General features: G+C 41.8%; 1 protein-coding gene across 1 annotated transcript; it reads right to left on the bottom strand.

Moving 5' to 3' along the window:
- Window positions 1-803: 803 nt before the first annotated feature.
- LOC115175727 (serine incorporator 1) lies at window positions 804-17,343 on the bottom strand. Its single transcript, XM_029735190.1, has 10 exons — window positions 17,165-17,343; window positions 14,939-15,100; window positions 14,485-14,678; window positions 13,952-14,031; window positions 12,590-12,727; window positions 12,134-12,303; window positions 11,462-11,552; window positions 11,015-11,156; window positions 2,988-3,206; window positions 804-2,721 (listed from the first exon to the last, which is right to left on the bottom strand). Exons 1-10 carry the CDS (start codon window positions 17,201-17,203, stop codon window positions 2,583-2,585), a joined length of 1,374 nt encoding a protein of 457 aa, XP_029591050.1. The 5' UTR covers window positions 17,204-17,343; the 3' UTR covers window positions 804-2,582.
- Window positions 17,344-17,725: the final 382 nt, after the last annotated feature.

Below are 17,725 nucleotides of genomic sequence, written 5' to 3'. Positions count from 1 at the left end.
ACATAAGCCCAAACTTAACAGACCACCATAAAGCAGTCAGCTGAAATGAATATGGCATGGCACTATTTTCCACTGTCTGTACTTCAGTGTGTGTCAGTGTTTATTCTGCTATGCGTAAACTAACACTCAAAAATCGGTCTGACGGCAGTGATTTGATTCAAGGACTGGCTACAGACCCATCTCGCTGTGTTCCTCCTCCCCAGCCAAACCCATTTGGTCCTCAATAAATACACCGTTGGGCTTGTGTAAAACCCCCTCATGCCGATCTTGTGATGGGAACTCTCCCTCCTTCGAGAGAGAAATCCTGCGTCACAAGGAAATAAGAATAATCCTGTTCGAGCGTGATTGTGGTGAGGTGATCAGGGTGATGGAATGAAGCCAGAGGCTATGGGAGGTTCTGGAATCCCTGTTGGCTTAGACTGATGACATCATGTGATGACGTCTTTGGTCTGTTTCCTTTACTTCTGTGTTGGAATGTCCCACTGACTGAATGAAGTAGGAGTAGTGTTGAACAGAGTAAAGCACTCGATTGCTGCAGCCATTACATGGGAAATGCTATTTCATTAGTGGACGGCATTAGTTGTCCTGGTGAATTGAGCTAACATTTTTCACTTTTGACGGAGAATGGCAGAGACACAATTCTTAAATATGTCCCAAAAGAAGCACTAAGGGCACTTTCTACTTATATGAAAAGAGGTACATAGAACTAATCATCTCAAAGAGAATCATGCAGAAATAGAGTAATTTGAGGGCCAACAGTCCAACCTACAGGACACCATGAACACTTAAAATAGAACACGAAGACATTTCAGAGATCAGATTTATTACATTTCATTATAATAAGGAGGCATTATAGATACAACTCTGTTAAGGTATGACAAGACATATACAAATTTGAATATAAAAGCTAGTTTGTGTAGGAAATCTGTAGGTTTAAAAGGCACTTTTACATTTTAGTAGATTCGCTGACCAGATATGTTAAGAAATATTATTAAAGCATCAAACCAAGCTCATTATTTTTATATGTATATAAAAAAACAGAATGATAAAACCAACCTCAAGTATGGCTAACAACAACCTGGACTCATAGGTAGACTTAAAATAGTAAACGGAAAACAAATTAGTATGATGTTTGGTATTCATTTGTGTATGTCAATCATCTATTTCGTATGATTTTATGAATTTCAATTTGTATACATGTTACCAATTGTAATTTGTACAATATGTTACGAATATGCAAGGTTACAAATTCCAATTTGTGACTAATGTTAACTAGGTGGCTAACGTTAGCTAGGCTAGTGGTTACCCCCTACAGTAGACATCCTCACCCCCGCGGAAATCTAGTTAGCATAATAATTTCAACAAAAAACCCCACCAAAGCTGTCTGTTAAAGATACGTTTTTTTTGCGTGGGCTAAGACTCAATCCACCACACACCAATGGCAGCCTTCTGCATTTGTGGTGGAAGGTTGCCAAGCTGGAGGTGTTTGCCAGACCATGAGACATCCTTGGGAAAAAATAAAAAGTCTGTAGCGGCCGAACGGGCCGGCCTAGAAACTAATATGACCACCACAGAAAGATGACTCATTAACACAATCCCCACGGGACTTGTCTGAAGTGACTAATATGACCCCTCGATGAAGAAGTGACTCTCCCGAACACGTCGGTTGTTTTGCTCTAGGATGCCCACAAGCCTCGTCTGAAGGTAGCTCGGTACCAGTAAAAACATTTATGGAAGTATGCAATGTGTAACTTTTTGGGCTACCCGGCCAAATTCACATAGAAAAGTGACAGATCTATACCACACTTCTGTGTGTGCCATTTCTATGTTTCCCATTCTGAAGTTTAATTTGTGTGTTACTTTCGGTTTTATACACCATCTTCAAAACAGCTGAAAATACAATATATTTTGTTATGGAAAAAAGTATATTTCACAGCGGTTTAGATGTTACATTGATTCTCTACACCAGGGTTTCCCAAACTCGGTCTTCGGGATCCCAAGGGGTGCACGTTTTGGTTTTTGCCCAAGCACTACACACCTGATTCAAATAATTAAAGCTTGATTTCATTATTTTATGTATACCGAAAGGGGTCCTAAAATTCTAAATCAAGTTGCTAAATGATCCTTGGTATGGCTATCTAGACGCTTAAGGATTAAGGTTAAAGGTAGCTAGCATGCTAAGTACTTGCAAAGTAGCTAAAAAGTATTAAGTAGTCGCAAAGTTGCCAATTAGCTAAAATTGTCTGTGATGATTCACCCACCCAGCCAACCACCCTCCTTTCGTTTTTGCCTTAAATACCGGTTTTATGTAATCATACCAAATGTTGCATATACTCATTTGAGTGTCCCAGATTCTCGTTTAATATGTTACGTCTAGTCAATGAGACAAGCCTGGACGTTAAACATTTTTTTTTAAATGACAGTGGTCCCCTTTTTCAAGCAGCACAATGAAAATGTTTTTACCCAGTAGTGTGACTCAAAACATGCCAAACAGTAAAGCAAATCTGAAAAGACACCCACCCTATTCCTACTTAGGAATTAAGGTACCATTTGGGACAGCCCTGGATGGAATGTGTATGCCTTTAGTTGAAGTCTCGGTTAGAGAGGATGAGAGGAGCTACCAAGGTCCAGAGGTAGAGAGCCAAGCCTATCCAGCTAGAGCTAATCTTCACCCACACTGCTGGCATACTGCTCTGCATGGCCTGGTAGTCTGCGTCAGGTCTGGGGAGAAATCAGGATCAATCACATTTTATTTACCATCTCAAAAACACAGACGATGTGTTGCGTTTATATTTTTTTAATTTTAAAATCGGGTTGTCTGAGTACCACAAGACTGTTAGCCTGCTGACCTAAAGCCCTGGCATTAAATTGGGGAGCTGACGCATGTATTCAGGTCTTAAACAACGTGAATCACCTCAGTTATACCTGTACACATTCCTATTCCTCTATCCCATCACATATAACCAAAGAAAAACAGAGCTACTTACTGGTACCAGTTGGTGAGTGTCATCATGATGTATAGGGAGGCCAGGCACAGGCTGAAATGGAAGAAGGAGTAAGAGTAGGTGACCGCATCTTCCTCATTGTCCACAGCCCGTCTGACCCCGTCCTCCCCTGTGGCCGCCTCATGGTCGTCTGCAGCCAGACCCTGGTCCTCCTCTGTCTGCATCAGCCGGTTTACCTGGGTGTTGTTGGATGAACGGATACTGCAGGCGAGGAGAGGGAAAGAGCAGGAAACCCGTCAGGAAAAAAAGGTAAGTGATGTGGACAGGTTTGAAGGGTCTGGATTTCATTTGAAAGAGCTCTGAACCAGTGTTTCTCAAATCCAGTCCTGAGGATCCACAGGCTTAATCAAGCACAGTACTTCGATCAGGTGTCTCTGGTCTGGGCTGCTACAAAGAGTACCTGGTCCAGTCCTGTAAAGTAACAAAGTATTTCTACTTTGTTACTGTACTTAAGTAGTTTAGGGTATCTGTACTTTACAAATTTATACACTGCTCAAAAAAAATAAAGGGAACACTTAAACAACACAATGTAACTCCAAGTCAATCACACTTCTGTGAAATCAAACTGTCCACTTAGGAAGCAACACTGATTGACAATACATTTCACATGCTGTTGTGCTAATGGAATAGACAACAGGTGGAAATTATAGGCAATTAGCAAGACACCCCCAATAAAGGAGTGGTTCTGCAGGTGGGGACCAAAGACCACTTCTCAGTTCCTATGCTTCCTGACTGATGTTTTGGTCACTTTTGAATGCTGGCGGTACTTTCACTCTAGTGGTAGCATGAGACGGAGTCTACAACCCACACAAGTGGCTCAGGTAGTGCAGCTCATCCAGGATGGCACATCAATGCGAGCTGTGGCAAGAAGTAGTGTCCAGAGCATGGAGGCGCTACCAGGAGACAGGCCAGTACATCAGGAGACGTGGAGGAGGCCGAAGGAGGGCAACAACCCAGCAGCAGGACCGCTACCTCTGCCTTTGTGCAAAGAGGAGTAAGAGAAGCACTGCCAGAGCCCTGCAAAATGACCTCCAGCAGGCCACAAATGTGCATGCGTCTGCTCAAACAGTCAGAAACAGACTCCATGAGGGTGGTATGAGGGCCCGACGTCCACAGGTGGGGGTTGTGCTTACAGCCCAACACCGTGCAGAACGTTTGGCATTTGCCAGAGAACACCAAGATTGGCAAATTCACCACTGGCGCCCTGTGCTCTTCACAGATGAAAGCAGGTTCACACTGAGCACGTGACAGACGTGACAGCGTCTGGAGACGCCGTGGAGAACGTTCTGCTGCCTGCAACATCCTCCAGCATGACCGGTTTGGCGGTGGGTCAGTCATGGTGTGGGGTGGCATTTCGTTGGGGGGGCCGCACAGCCCTCCATGTGCTCGCCAGAGGTAGCCTGACTGCCATTAGGTACCGAGATGAGATCCTCAGACCCCTTGTGAGACCATATGCTGGTGCGGTTGGCCCTGGGTTCCTCCTAATGCAAGACAAATGCTAGACCTCATGTGGCTGGAGTGTGTCAGCAGTTCCTGCAAGAGGAAGGCATTGATGCTATGGACTGGCCCGCCCGTTCCCCAGACCTGAATCCAATTGAGCACATCTGGGACATCATGTCTCGCTCCATCCACCAACGCCACGTTTCACCACAGACTGTCCAGGAGTTGGCGGATGCTTTAGTCCAGGTCTGGGAGGAGATCCCTCAGGAGACCATCCGCCACCTCATCAGGAGCATGCCCAGGCGTTGTAGGGAGATCATACAGGCACGTGGAGGCCATACACACTACTGAGCCTCATTTTGACTTGTTTTAAGGACATTACATCAAAGTTGGATCAGCCTGTAGTGTGGTTTTCCACTTTAATTTTGAGTGCGACTCCAAATCCAGACCTCCATGGGTTGATAAATTGGATTTCCATTGATTATTTTTGTGTGCTTTTGTTGTCAGCACATTCAACTATGTAAAGAAAAAAGTATTTAACCTGTTTAGGATAGGGGGCAGTATTTTCACGGCCGGATAAAAAACGTACCCGATTTAATCTGGTTATTACTCCTGCCCAGAAACTAAAATATGCATATAATTGTTTGATTTGGATAGAAAACACCCTAAAGTTTCTAAAACTGTTTGAATGGTGTCTGTGTATAACAGAACTCATATGGCAGGCCAAAACCTGAGAAGATTGCATACAGGAAGTGCCCTCTGACCATTTCTTGGCCTTCTATAGCCTCTTTATGGAAAATAGAGGATCTCTGCTATAAGGTGACATTTTCTAAGGCTCCCATAGGCTCTCAGAAGGCGCCAGAATGGGGAATGATGACTCTGCAGTCCCTGGCTGAAAAACAGTAGCGCATTTTGATAGTGGTCGATCTGAGAACAATGAAACGGGTGTGCGCGTGAAGAGTCCATTTTACATTTTCAGTCTTTGAACGAAAACAACGTCGCCCGGTCGGAATATTATCGCTATTTTACGAGAAAAATCGCATAAAAATTGATTTTAAACAGCATTTGACATGCTTCGAAGTACAGTAATGGAATATTTTGAATTTTTTTGTCACGATACGCGCCGGCGCGTCACCCTTCGGATAGTGTTTTGAACGCAAGAACAAAACGCCGCTATTTGGATACAACTATGGATTATTTGAAACCAAAACAACATTGGGTGTAAACTAGAAGTCCTGGGAGTGCATTCTGACGAAGAACAGCAAAGGTAATCCAATTTTTCTTATAGTAAATCTGAGTTTGGTGAGTGCCAAACTTGGTGGGTGTCAAAATAGCTAGCCATGATGGCCATGCTATCTACTCAGAATATTGCAAAATGTGCTTTCACCGAAAAGCTATTTTAAAATCTGACACCGCGATTGCATAAAGGAGTTCTGTATCTATAATTCTTAAGTTTTTTGTGAACGTTTATCGTGAGTAATTTTGTAAATTCACCGAAAGTTTTCGGTGGGTATGCTAGTTCTGAACATCACATGCTAATGTAAAAAGCTGGTTTTTGATACAAATATGAACTTGATTGAACAAAACATGCATGTATTATATAACATAATGTCCTAGGAGTGTCATCTGATGAAGATCAAAGGTTAGTGCTGCATTTAGCTGTGGTTTTGGTTTTTGTGACATTATATGTTAGCTTGAAAAATGGGTGTTTGATTATTTCTGGCTGGGTACTCTCCTGACAATCTAATGTTTTGCTTTTGTTGTAAAGCCTTTTTGAAATCGGACAATGTGGTTAGATAAAGGAGAGTCTTGTCTTTAAAATGGTGTAAAATAGTCATATGTTTGAAAAATGGAAGTTTGGGGATTTCTGACGTGTTTGTAATTCGCGCCACGCCCCATCATTGGATATTGGAGCGGTGTTCCGCTAGCGGAACATCTAGATGTAAGAGGTTAATGAGATTATTTCATTCATTCAGATCTAGGATGTGTTATTTTAGTGTTCCCTTTATTTTTTTGAGCAGTGTATTTATGCACGCGCGCAGCCGGTTTCGTGAGGACGAACACCCTTGGCTGTATCTAAAATAAAATGTTTTATTTTCTCAGGATGAATGCTTTATTCCATTGGAGGAAATGTCTTATGTTCACCAAAAGTTCAGGAAATACTAGCGTCAAAGAACTCGCCATTATTAGCTAAACTAACTGGCCCATGTTTGCTAATGCAACAAGCAGTGTTAGTTGATGCTAGCTAATCCTATACCTAAATAGTTTAACTACCTACTTTAGCTGGCTAAAAATGTGCCCAGATTTGGGGAGCTTTGTTAACGCAATCGAACTGACATAGCCAATTCCCCCCCCAACATCAGACAGCCCACAACTTGACACACTAGCGGTTGGAGGACTAAGTAAACTTGAGCGCAACGTTTAAAATGGACTGGAAAATAACATTACGTTTTGTGACTAAAGACACCCTTCTAGATTTTATTGCAATTTATGTAAGTTGAGTTTTCAAAAAAGTAAAATGTATACACATTGTTGGACACGCTGTATATTGCAAAATTCAACTGCTCGACATACCACACATTTAATATTGAATGTTTTACCTCTGACATACAGCTAACGGATTTGCTAATGTTGGTATCAAAAAGCTGATAGTTGTATTTCCACTGAAATGTCAAACATGCTAATTGCTAACCCCTTAGCTAACATTTTTACAACACCAATAATCACAAAACATTGATGGCTTGATCACAAGATTACCAACAGTTATGTTTCTTAAACAATGTTAAAAATACCGGGTACTACGCTAGTCCGAATCGGGTCACATTTCCGTCAGCTAACATGGAACCCAAACTGGCTGTGCGCGTGCGCCATCATACATTAATTTGGTCCCCCCACACCAAAGGTGATCACGACACGCAGGTTTAAATACCAAAACAAACTCTGAACCAATTCTATTAATTTGGGGACAGTTCGAAAAGCATTAAACATTTATGGCAATTTAGCTAGTTAGCTTGCACTTGCTAGTTAATTTGTCCTATTTAGCTAGCTTGCTGTTGCTAGCTAATTTGTTATTTTACCTGAAATGCACAAGGTCCTCTACTCTGCCAATTAAGCCACATAAAACCGGCAACCGAATCGTTTCTAGTCATCCGTCTTCCTTCCAGGCCCTTAATTCTCTTGACTTTATATTGCGATTGGCACCTTTCATAAATTAGGTGCATTACCGCCCCCGACCTCATTCGTCTTTGTCACCCACGTGGGTATAACCAATGAGAAGATGGCACGTGGGTACCTTTTTCTATAAACCAATGGGGAGATGGGAGAAGCAGGACTTGCAGCGCGATGTGCGTCAGAAATAGAACCGATTTCTATTTTAGCCCTTGGCAACGCAGACGCTCGTTGGCGCGTGCGAGCAGTGTGGGTGTAATAATTGAATAAAATAGATTTGTAAATTTATTTTGCGGTGTGGTCAGCCTGTGACGTTAGTCAAGCCAAATACCCGTTTCTCTAAAACACTCCTGGTCAAGCTAGCTAACGTTAGCAAACATTTGGAAACCTAACACCCACTAGTTTAGCTAGAAATGTTATTCCTTGTGTTAGTTTATAAAGTTGTTCTGCTCACCTAGCTAATTACTGTAGACTTACATTAGCTAGATCAATGAACATTGTTTTTTCCTCATTGTAATATTCATATGTCAAACTCAGTTAACTAAATGTTGTTTATAGCGTTAAAATTAGGATCCTATACCTTAAGTATTTGGTGATGGTAGTTACCTAGTTAAGTAACTGTCTTTTATTATTATTATTATTATTATTATTATTATTATTATTATTATTATTATTATTATTATTATTATTATTAAAGCATGCACACCATCTTAGGAACTGACAGCAAACACACTAAAGAGAACATGCCTCTGACACTCCCTCCACCATCAAGCAGAGCACATTACTGAAGGCAGCATCTCAAATCCATCGACAAAGCTGTGGTGAAGTATATGGTCCAAGGGCTCCAACCAGTCGCTGTAGTAGAACAAGGACCATTCAGTTTGCAGGATCTGCAGCCTAACTCAACGATAATGTCAAGGCCCACACTGCACTCCAGCATTAATGAAGCATCCAAGGAAATGAAGGTGACTGAGGCCATGAGAGGAGTTGACCACGTCGCCACCACCGACTGCTGATAGACCCTGACAGTCTCAGATGCTCTGCAGCCTCGGCCTGTAAACAATTGAGAGGATCGCACACCTTTGATGTGTTGGCAGGCGCCCTAAATGACATCCATTCTGAGTTCGAAATCCGGAGTAAGATTGTCTGTTCTCACAATGACTACCTTATTCAAAGCTTTCCAAGTTTTTGGAGAAGGTGAAAACAACGAGGCAGTCGAAGCAGTGGGTGGTGGTGAGGCAGCTAGCCAGGACGATGGTGAAGAGGAACAAGAGGAGATTGAAGTGAAGTTTGATGTGGCAACGATCCTGAATGAAGATGGTTGAAAGCACCAGCTGCTGAAGCACCAGTGTTGTGCTTGCTACCTACTCAACTAAGGCTCTACAGGCAATGCCCTGAAAGCAACATCCAGTGAGGCTTAAAAAATAAAAAGTCTTCTGTTCAACATTTGGCAAGTGCCACACACTTTAGAACAAATGCAGATCTACACTTGCAGCCGAAACCATTGAAGATAATTGCGACCTTCAGCTGCTACGCCCGAATGCTACAAGGTGGAACTCCTGGTTCATGGTTGTAGAAAGACTCCTGAGGATCATCAAAGGAGAGGCGGCCGTCAGTTCTTTGCACAGACTTCAAGGTTCCAATGTAAGTAAGGATTGTATTTTATAATGTAAGGTCTTGATTATCATAAATATGTTGCAGTGTTTCCTGACCCTTTGCTTGGGGACTAATAACCGTTTCACATATTGTAGCCATACACTATCATTTAGTCAACTACTCATCCAGCCATTGATTACGGTTGTTAAATCAGGCAAAATGGTTAGTGGTCCCCTTTGTAGGTTAGGAAACAGTAGTATTTTTTATTTTTTTCTTCCGCAGGTTCAATCCAGCTGAACTCACCTTTCTCACAGAGTATGCTGCCCCTGGGCTCATGGTGGCAAAGGCCATCAACATCCTGCAGGCTGAAACCAATGTCCAGGTGGGGTGGCTACTTCCAGCTATCAACTTGCTGATCACAAAACTTGACCGAATCAAGGTTGTCCCTGAAGTACTGTAAGCCTCTAGTGGATGCGCTAAAGCTGGGACTGAAGAAGCACGTCAGCCACGTTTCAAGACCCTGAGCTGATCGCAGCTGCAATCCTTTTCCCCAAATTCACAACAACTTGGAAGAAGGATGACGCCACCATCAGAATGGTTAAGACAAAAATGTGGTTAATTAACAATATTTTATTCATAAACAACTTTTCTATCGTGTACATTTTGACACTTCATAGATTTGAGAAGCAGCCATTTAAACTACAAACCTGACTTTGTAGTTCAGTCCAATGGGTAGCCTACTTAGCCTTGTTGCTTGATTTATATAGATGGGGGATGGATTAATGTAGGCTCACAAAAAACATAACTGCATGATTTCTATTGTCATCTTCCTTGTATTTCAGGAATGTACTACATCAAGGACCACATGGAAGAACCCTGCAGCTAGGTGATGGCACCAGTTCAACAGAAGGACTTCTCTGCCATGAAGGTATCTCAAGCACAATAAAGCTCCAAACAGCTGGACAGATACCTGGCCTGTTCAGCTGATCATAGGGAGTTTCTCAAGTCCTTCCCAGCAGTCTGTAAGCTGTCTGAGGTTGAACACACCCTTACCTGCCTCAGCTGCCTGTGAAAGGCTGTTCAGCATTGCAGGACTTGTTTTCAGCCCCAGGAGAGCAGGGCTGGATTCCAGAAACTTTGAAAACCATCTTTTACTGAAGATGAACAGCAAATTCTTCAACTTCAAGTAATAACACCTTAATGCTAGCAAGCCCAAGGAAAGGGATGCCTTATGCGTTTTGTTAAGTCACATTTAAAATTCACAAGTTATAGGTGTCCATGTTAAAGGTATGACCTGACACACTGATTTCTAATACAGTTCCATCAGTGGTGATGTCCTCATATTCCTACAGTGAGGCTGTGTGCAGATCTGTACATGTACTTTTGATGAGTTACCTTAACACAATGTATAGGGTACTATACTTTTTTTCTCAAGCAAAGCGACTGATTGTAACTGCTTATGTTTAGTGGCTATATTTTGTCTGTAAGATGTATTTTTAAGTGTTATCTGAGCACTTTTTGCATCCGTAAGACTTACCTTTCAGAAAAGCTCAAACCAAATAAAAGATCTGTCTGTTCTGCTTTTCGGATTTACGGCTCTTACGTTTCATACTTAAAGTAGCTGATATTAAAATGTACTTCAAGACTTTTACTCAAGTAATAGTCTAATGAGTGACTTTTCTTCTAATGAGTCGTTTTCCAGTAAGGTATCTTTACTTTTACTCAAGTATGGCTTTTGGGTACCTTTTCCACCACTACCTGTGGGAGAGAACTGGAGAACCTTATTCCAGGTTGTGATGTCATACCTGGCATACAGAGTGCAGAAGAAGAAGATGACCAGTCCTATGATGCCCTGTGCATCCCACCACTGGACCGCTTGTCCTGGGGCAGGTGTAGGGCTGGGGGTGTTGTTGACCAGACTCAGCAGGCTGGGGTTACACTTACGGTCTGTAGGAAGAAAGATAATACTGCCATACCGATGTTGGCCAAAATGTTATGCTTTTAACCGAGAGAGTCACATCTATTTTTCTATTTCTCGTGATTTTTGTCTGCAACTCATTTCATGTTGGATGAAGTGATCACTGACCCAAGCTGATCTTTCAGGTAAAATATGCTTCTTCACATAGTCTTTGTTGCAGACTTCCCATTAAGTGAATTCCATGAGTCAGTATGCAGCCATGTGAGTCAGGGTTACGAGCATTGTGAACCATGATTACGAACAGGGTCATCAGTAGGGTCGTGATGAAACTTACTGGGGTTGTTGGTCATGGCAGACCATGTGACATACATTGTGTAGAGGGAGATGAGGGAGGCCTGGAGCAGGCCTGAGCTAGGCTGGGCCTCCTGGGGGAAAATAAATACATAAATAAGTAAATAAACAAGACAGACACACCACACATTAGTCTAACGCTGTTCAACAAAATTCACATGAACAAATTGTTCACAGGTGCAATATGCAGAAATTGCACCGCCATTTCCTGGTTGCTAAAATTCAAACAGTTCACCAACTTCTGTGTGAAACACAAGCAGTCATTGTGTAGAAAATCCTTGTATCACTACAGTTGTGAAATATAATTTCCATGACCAAAAATATTGTATTTTCAGCTGTTTGAAACTGGTGTACAAAATCAAAAGTAAAAGACATAAACGAAACTTAAGCATAGAAATAGCGTAGATCTACCACTTAAACGTGCTTTCAATGAGAATAACAGATCTATAACTCAGATATTGTAGTTAACATTTTGATGATCTTTGCTAATTGCAAACATTGCTAATATTTACACTCCAGAATGAACTTCAGTATGTGTATGCATTTCAAAGAGTGCAGGCTGTTTCAGTCTTGTTCCTCAAAGAAACATTGTACTCGATAAAACTGTGGGAACTTTCAGTGTGCATGTTTCGATCTTTCGAGACTGAAACCTCACCTGAACTTTGGGCAGGACTGCAACAATGGAGATGATGATGCAAAAGATTAAATTAAGGCTGATGAAGATCTTGTGTTCAGTGCAGTCATCTCCCGTGGTGTAATAGACATAGAACAACACCACAGCAGAGAAGGCCAGGGCATAGTGTAGCACCGTGAATGACAGGAGAGCTGTGGGAGGGGAAACATAAGAATATCACATTATAATGTTATGAAATTATTTTTCATTTCCACTAGAAAACCAGGGTCAGGGTCAATTTCACTTCAATTCAGGAATTAAACTGAAATAGCCATTTTTGTCAGGAACTTTCTCAGGGAAATGTCAGTTTACTTCCTGAACTGACTGAATAAAAATAGAACTGACCCCAAACCTGGAGAAAACATTGACAAAATGTGAATTTAAATGGAGGTAGACAACACCAATTTAAAATTAGCAGACTGTATTAACGATCAGTACCTGCAAACCAGCACTTGCTGTTTCCCTCCTCAGCATTCTCCAGCCAGGACTGGTTCCAGGTGTGAGAAAAATCCACCAGCAGGATCAGTTGGATGATGATGAAGATGAAGGAACCCACTATGCCAAAGTAGAACCACACTGGAACACACACGGTGAGTTGTTAAAAGACAAAATGTGCAATGGGTGATTAATTGACTACACGTTATTGGCAGTGGCGTTGCATCAGTTGGGCCGGGCCCACCAATATCCAGGAGATTTGCATGCAATTCTGTTATTTCATGTCACAATAATATATCAGTTAGCAAACAATTTAATTGTATTTAAAAAAAATTGCTTGATCTAATAAAGTATATGTGGTCGCTTTCCCATTGTATTGGTACATTTTCGTTGAGTCAGGCAGCCCCAAAATGCAACTGTTCCAGCCTCGTTCAGTGCTTTCTGTGGTGGAGGGTCAGACAAAGAAAGTACAGAGCGCAGGCGTCGTTGAACTTCTGGTTGCGCGTGATTGGCTGAGGGTATGGCCACTCATGGGGACACTACCTGACCGCAGCACCTGCTGGGAGAGCTAGCCATCAAAAGCCCTTATTCAGTGCTCCACTGATTTACAGTAGAAGTGCCAACCCATGAAGGCTCATTGCTATTGGCCACAGATAAAGCAAGGTCTTATGCTGTGTAATTTTGATTGGACTGATGTGTCAACATCATAGCTAGCTAGTTGTTTACCATGTCTTCAAACTAGGTGAAACATGTCAACTAGCTTTGCCATCTCCTAGCAAATAATTTTCAAACTTAGCATTATGTGGTTGGTGGTGGATCATGAAGCAGTGGCTAACATCTATTTTGAGGTAGGCTAGCTATAATATCCTATAGGCTATATGTCTTATTGTTGATGTTTGATGGCAAACTAATACCCATGGAACCACATGTAGAAGAAGAGTTATAAATCTCTTTGATAGAACTGTAACTGTTCAATAGATGAACGGAATAGCATTATAAATGTTGCATATTGTTAACCAGGCCCCTTTGTAACAGGCAGGCAGACACACGCAGTGTTGCAGACCGATTACTAGCCAAGTTTACTCTATAAAAGTATGCATGACTACTGTGGTCTTTCGTACAATATGAGCTAAAGATAGGTGAAGTAGCCATAAACTGTTCATAACCCAAATGTTGTAACATTTGTGTGGCTCAAAACTAATTTCTGGGATTGGTTATTAGTGCATTCTATGTGTAGCCAGTGTAGTAGTTTTGATGCACGAGCTTCGTCGATTGCGTTTTTCCCACCAATATTTTTGTTAAAATTGCCACTGGTTAGTGTTTAGAGGAAGCTATTTAACATTGAAGTAATATAATAGAGTATACCTGTGTTGAATGTCCCATCTGGAATGAAGAAGGCTCCTACAGTTATCCCCACCAGTATAAGGAACTTGAAGAACCAGAATCTGAGAGGACAAAGCCACAGGCATTCATTCAATACATCACTTCATACAAAAAACAAGTCCTGTGTCTGTGAGCCATTAACAACAACAAAAAACTGGTCATATTTTATAGGGGAATATCACAATGTTTTTTCCATGGCTAAAAAAAATGAATTTAGCAGACCAACCTATTTGCTCCTGCTGTATGTAAAACATTTTGTGCTATAGGTTGGAAAATAAACAAATGTGACTCTGGATGAGACCACAATTTTGTTTCCAACATTAGTGTTTTTTTCCTAAAGTTAAATCCACTTTGTGTTTTGTTTCCTTGCCATGATACAAACGAGAATGCAATATTTTATACTGGTACGTAAACAAAAGGGTGTGGGGGGGATGCTTCACTGCCCTGGCCTGGCCAGCAGAGGGCAATGTAATCCCGAAGATCATTATCCACTACTATAAAAGTCGGCTACATACCCGTTCTGTATTGAGGCTCGGGGGTCCTTGCTGCTGCGAACACGGATCATGATGATGGAGAACAGGAAGAAGAAGCAGGCCATGGCAAAGCACATGCGGTACACAGACTTGTAGCCCACGATGACATCACAGTTCACCTTGTTTTCAATGCCTGGTATGGTTATGGAAGTTCCACCAACACAGAACCCTGGTATCTGATAGATCAGTGAAGAAACAGTAAGAATTGAACCAACAAGCTACGTAACACAGGTCAAAACGTTGTCAACCACAGGGCCTTCTACACCAGCTTGTGACACCAACTGGGTTCGATCCAGAGTCTCCTGCAAGCCACAAGTCTGTGTTAGCCCGCTGAGCTAAAACCTTGGCACTAGTTCAGGGAGCTAACACATGTGTAGGTTTCAGGCAAGGCTCCACATCAAGCAACCAAGACCAGGGTTGTGTTATGTGGTGTTACCTTCTTGAGCTGAGCCTCCATGCCAGGTAGGATCATGATGACAGAGACCAGGGACCCCAGCAGCAGCAAGAAGGAGAAGGCCAGCCGGGACACAGTGGAGTTGTAGGTGGAGGGACAGCATCCTGACAGCAGACAGGGAGCGGAGCCACACAGACATGATGCCTAGATAGATTGCACAGACAAGTCACATTTTTGGTGTGCCAGAGAGAGATGGCATAATCTGGCAAATACATGCATGGTTTGTGTGTTTGCAACTAATCTACTGTGCGCCACTGCCTGTTATTCCCTTTCTACAGCTCCATTCTTGTGCATTTTCTTCCTCGTGTAGGTTACCATTTTATATTAAACTCTGCATTGTTGGGAAAGGTTCCTAAGCAAGAGTTTCACTGTAAAGTGACATAAAATTTGATAAACTTTTTTTTTGTCATGGCAACCATTGCATTTCCCATCCAAATGAGCTCGGACAACTGTTAGTTGTATTGAAGGTAATCCGGCCAGTGACAATGACAGAGGCTGCCACTCATACAATTACAGTACAGCAATGAACACTAACACAGCCCCTGTCTGACGCGTGCTCTTTCTCAAGAAACATCTTTCCACGATTCCTTGTCTTCCCTCATAACATATTGGTGGAGATCCAAGGTCCCTTTTCAATGCGTTTTAAGAAGAAGCGTGGAGAGGATGGGAGCAATCAGGACAGATGAATTGAGGAAGACCCCAGTGGTGTGTATGTGTTGTATGAGGTCACAGAAGGATAATGCTCCTTGGGAGGCATCTCTGCTCTCTGATGATTCATGAAGACTGTCAAGTCAAGAGATGCTGTGTGAACTATTGGGGCATAGGCTAGATCAGCCCAGAGCTGGGTGAAGCATAGTTTAGTTGAGCACAGCCTACGATGTGGTAGCTGGGAAGGATCAGCCATCCGTCATTAAATGATTGCAAGTTACAGTGCATTCAGAAAATGTGATTATTCCCCCCTTGTCAACCTACACACACACTCCCCATAATGACAAAGCAAAAAAGCAAGTTTAGAAATGTATATAACATAAAAATCTCACATTTACATAAGTACTCAGACCCTTTACTCAGTACTTCGTGGGGGGGGGGGCAGATCAAGGAAGAATCTTGGTGGTTCCAAACATCTTACATTTAAGAATGATGGAGGCCAGTGTTCTTGGGGACCTTCATTGCTGCAGAAATGTTTTGTTACCTTTCCCCAGATCTGTGCCTCGACACAATCTTGTCTCAGAGCTGTCAACTGTGGGACCTTATAAACTGGTGTATGCCTTTCCAAAACATGTCCAATCAATTGAATTTATCACAGGTGGGCTCCAATCAAGTTGTAGAAACATCTCAAGGATGATCAATGGGAATAGGATGCACCTGAGCTCAAGTCTCATAGCAAAGGTACTGAATAAATATGTAAATAAGGTATGTTTATTTTGAATACATTTGAAAAAATGTCTAAAAACCTGTTTTCACTTTGTCATTATGGGGTATTGTGTGTAGATTGAGATTTTTTTTAATCAATTTTAGAATAAGGCTGTCACGTAACAAAATGTGGACCATGTCAAGTGTCTGAATTCTTTCCAAATGCAGGCGGTATGCACCAGGATAGGACATGAAGTGGCGCAGTAGTTACAAGCTTTTTCTCAGAGGGTGTAACCATTGTAGGTAAATCAGATACAGGGCTTTATGGTGAAGTGAGAATGTGGTATAAACTCTTCAATAGAAAGGGTTAATAGGCCTATAACCCTGTGCATGGTAATTTTAGGGGTGTGGGGTCCCCAAAATTGGATGAAATTCAAGTTCTATTGCTCAAGTAGGCTTAGAAAACGTTCAGTGACTGTCAAATATACTAAACATGATTATGGAACTCGCCCGCAACATGGCATTAAACATGAAAAGGAATCATTTTAGTCACGCAGATGATTTGGGGTGGGAGAGGTCAGCGTGACGCACTGAAACTGTATAGAAACCGGAAGTTAGCCTAACATGAAACTGCTGACTTGTTCAGCAAATAAAACCATGTTAATTGACCGACAAAACAAGTGTCTGTTTACCAAACGAAAGTATTTAAAACCACTTCAGATCAACATAACATATTAGAATATACTGGGAAAACAGTGTCTGTGTTTACATAAGCCCTCAAAAACAAACGTCGTTGCACACTCTCTAACAAAGTGAGCAAAATGACAAATAGGAAGTTAAATAATTTATACTTACACAGCTGGCGATTGAACACAATGCCATACACGCTCCCATTTCAGTTTAGAACGAATACCCCAGTCCTAATTAAACGTAGAAAACCCCAAAACATCAACAAGTTAGACTTGAAAACGTTGTTGAACTAAAATGTGTAATTTCCTTCAATGCCAGCCAAGCAGCAACAGGGCGTGTCTGGAGAATTAGGTACACCCTTTTGTTCGTCGGTAACTCAACACCGTCTACGGTGATAGGACCATGGGTGTCTTCAATCCAACTTCTGGACTAATCAGCTGCTGATGCGTTTAATCATTTAATCATATAAATAGCTCACATTCTAACTGAGGCTTAAAGTTCAGAATTACATTTTTATATTAAAAACAACCGTATACTGTAATAAGTGGTAGACATACACATATAAATCATCTTCATGCTTGTTGATAAATCCTGGACAGTCAATGTGTAAATCACCTCTTTTCCTGATTATTCAACATCAGAAAGGAGAAGCATCAGCATTAAAACGGTCCATTTACCCCAGTTGGACTTGTTTGCACTTGACACTTGATGTTATGTTGTTAGAGT

The sequence above is a fragment of the Salmo trutta genome, chromosome 36, assembly GCF_901001165.1.
Source record: "Salmo trutta chromosome 36, fSalTru1.1, whole genome shotgun sequence".
Taxonomy (NCBI): Eukaryota; Metazoa; Chordata; class Actinopteri; order Salmoniformes; family Salmonidae; genus Salmo; species Salmo trutta.
The sequence above is the reverse complement of the archived record's forward strand: the minus strand, read 5'-3'. Positions and strand labels throughout refer to the sequence as shown.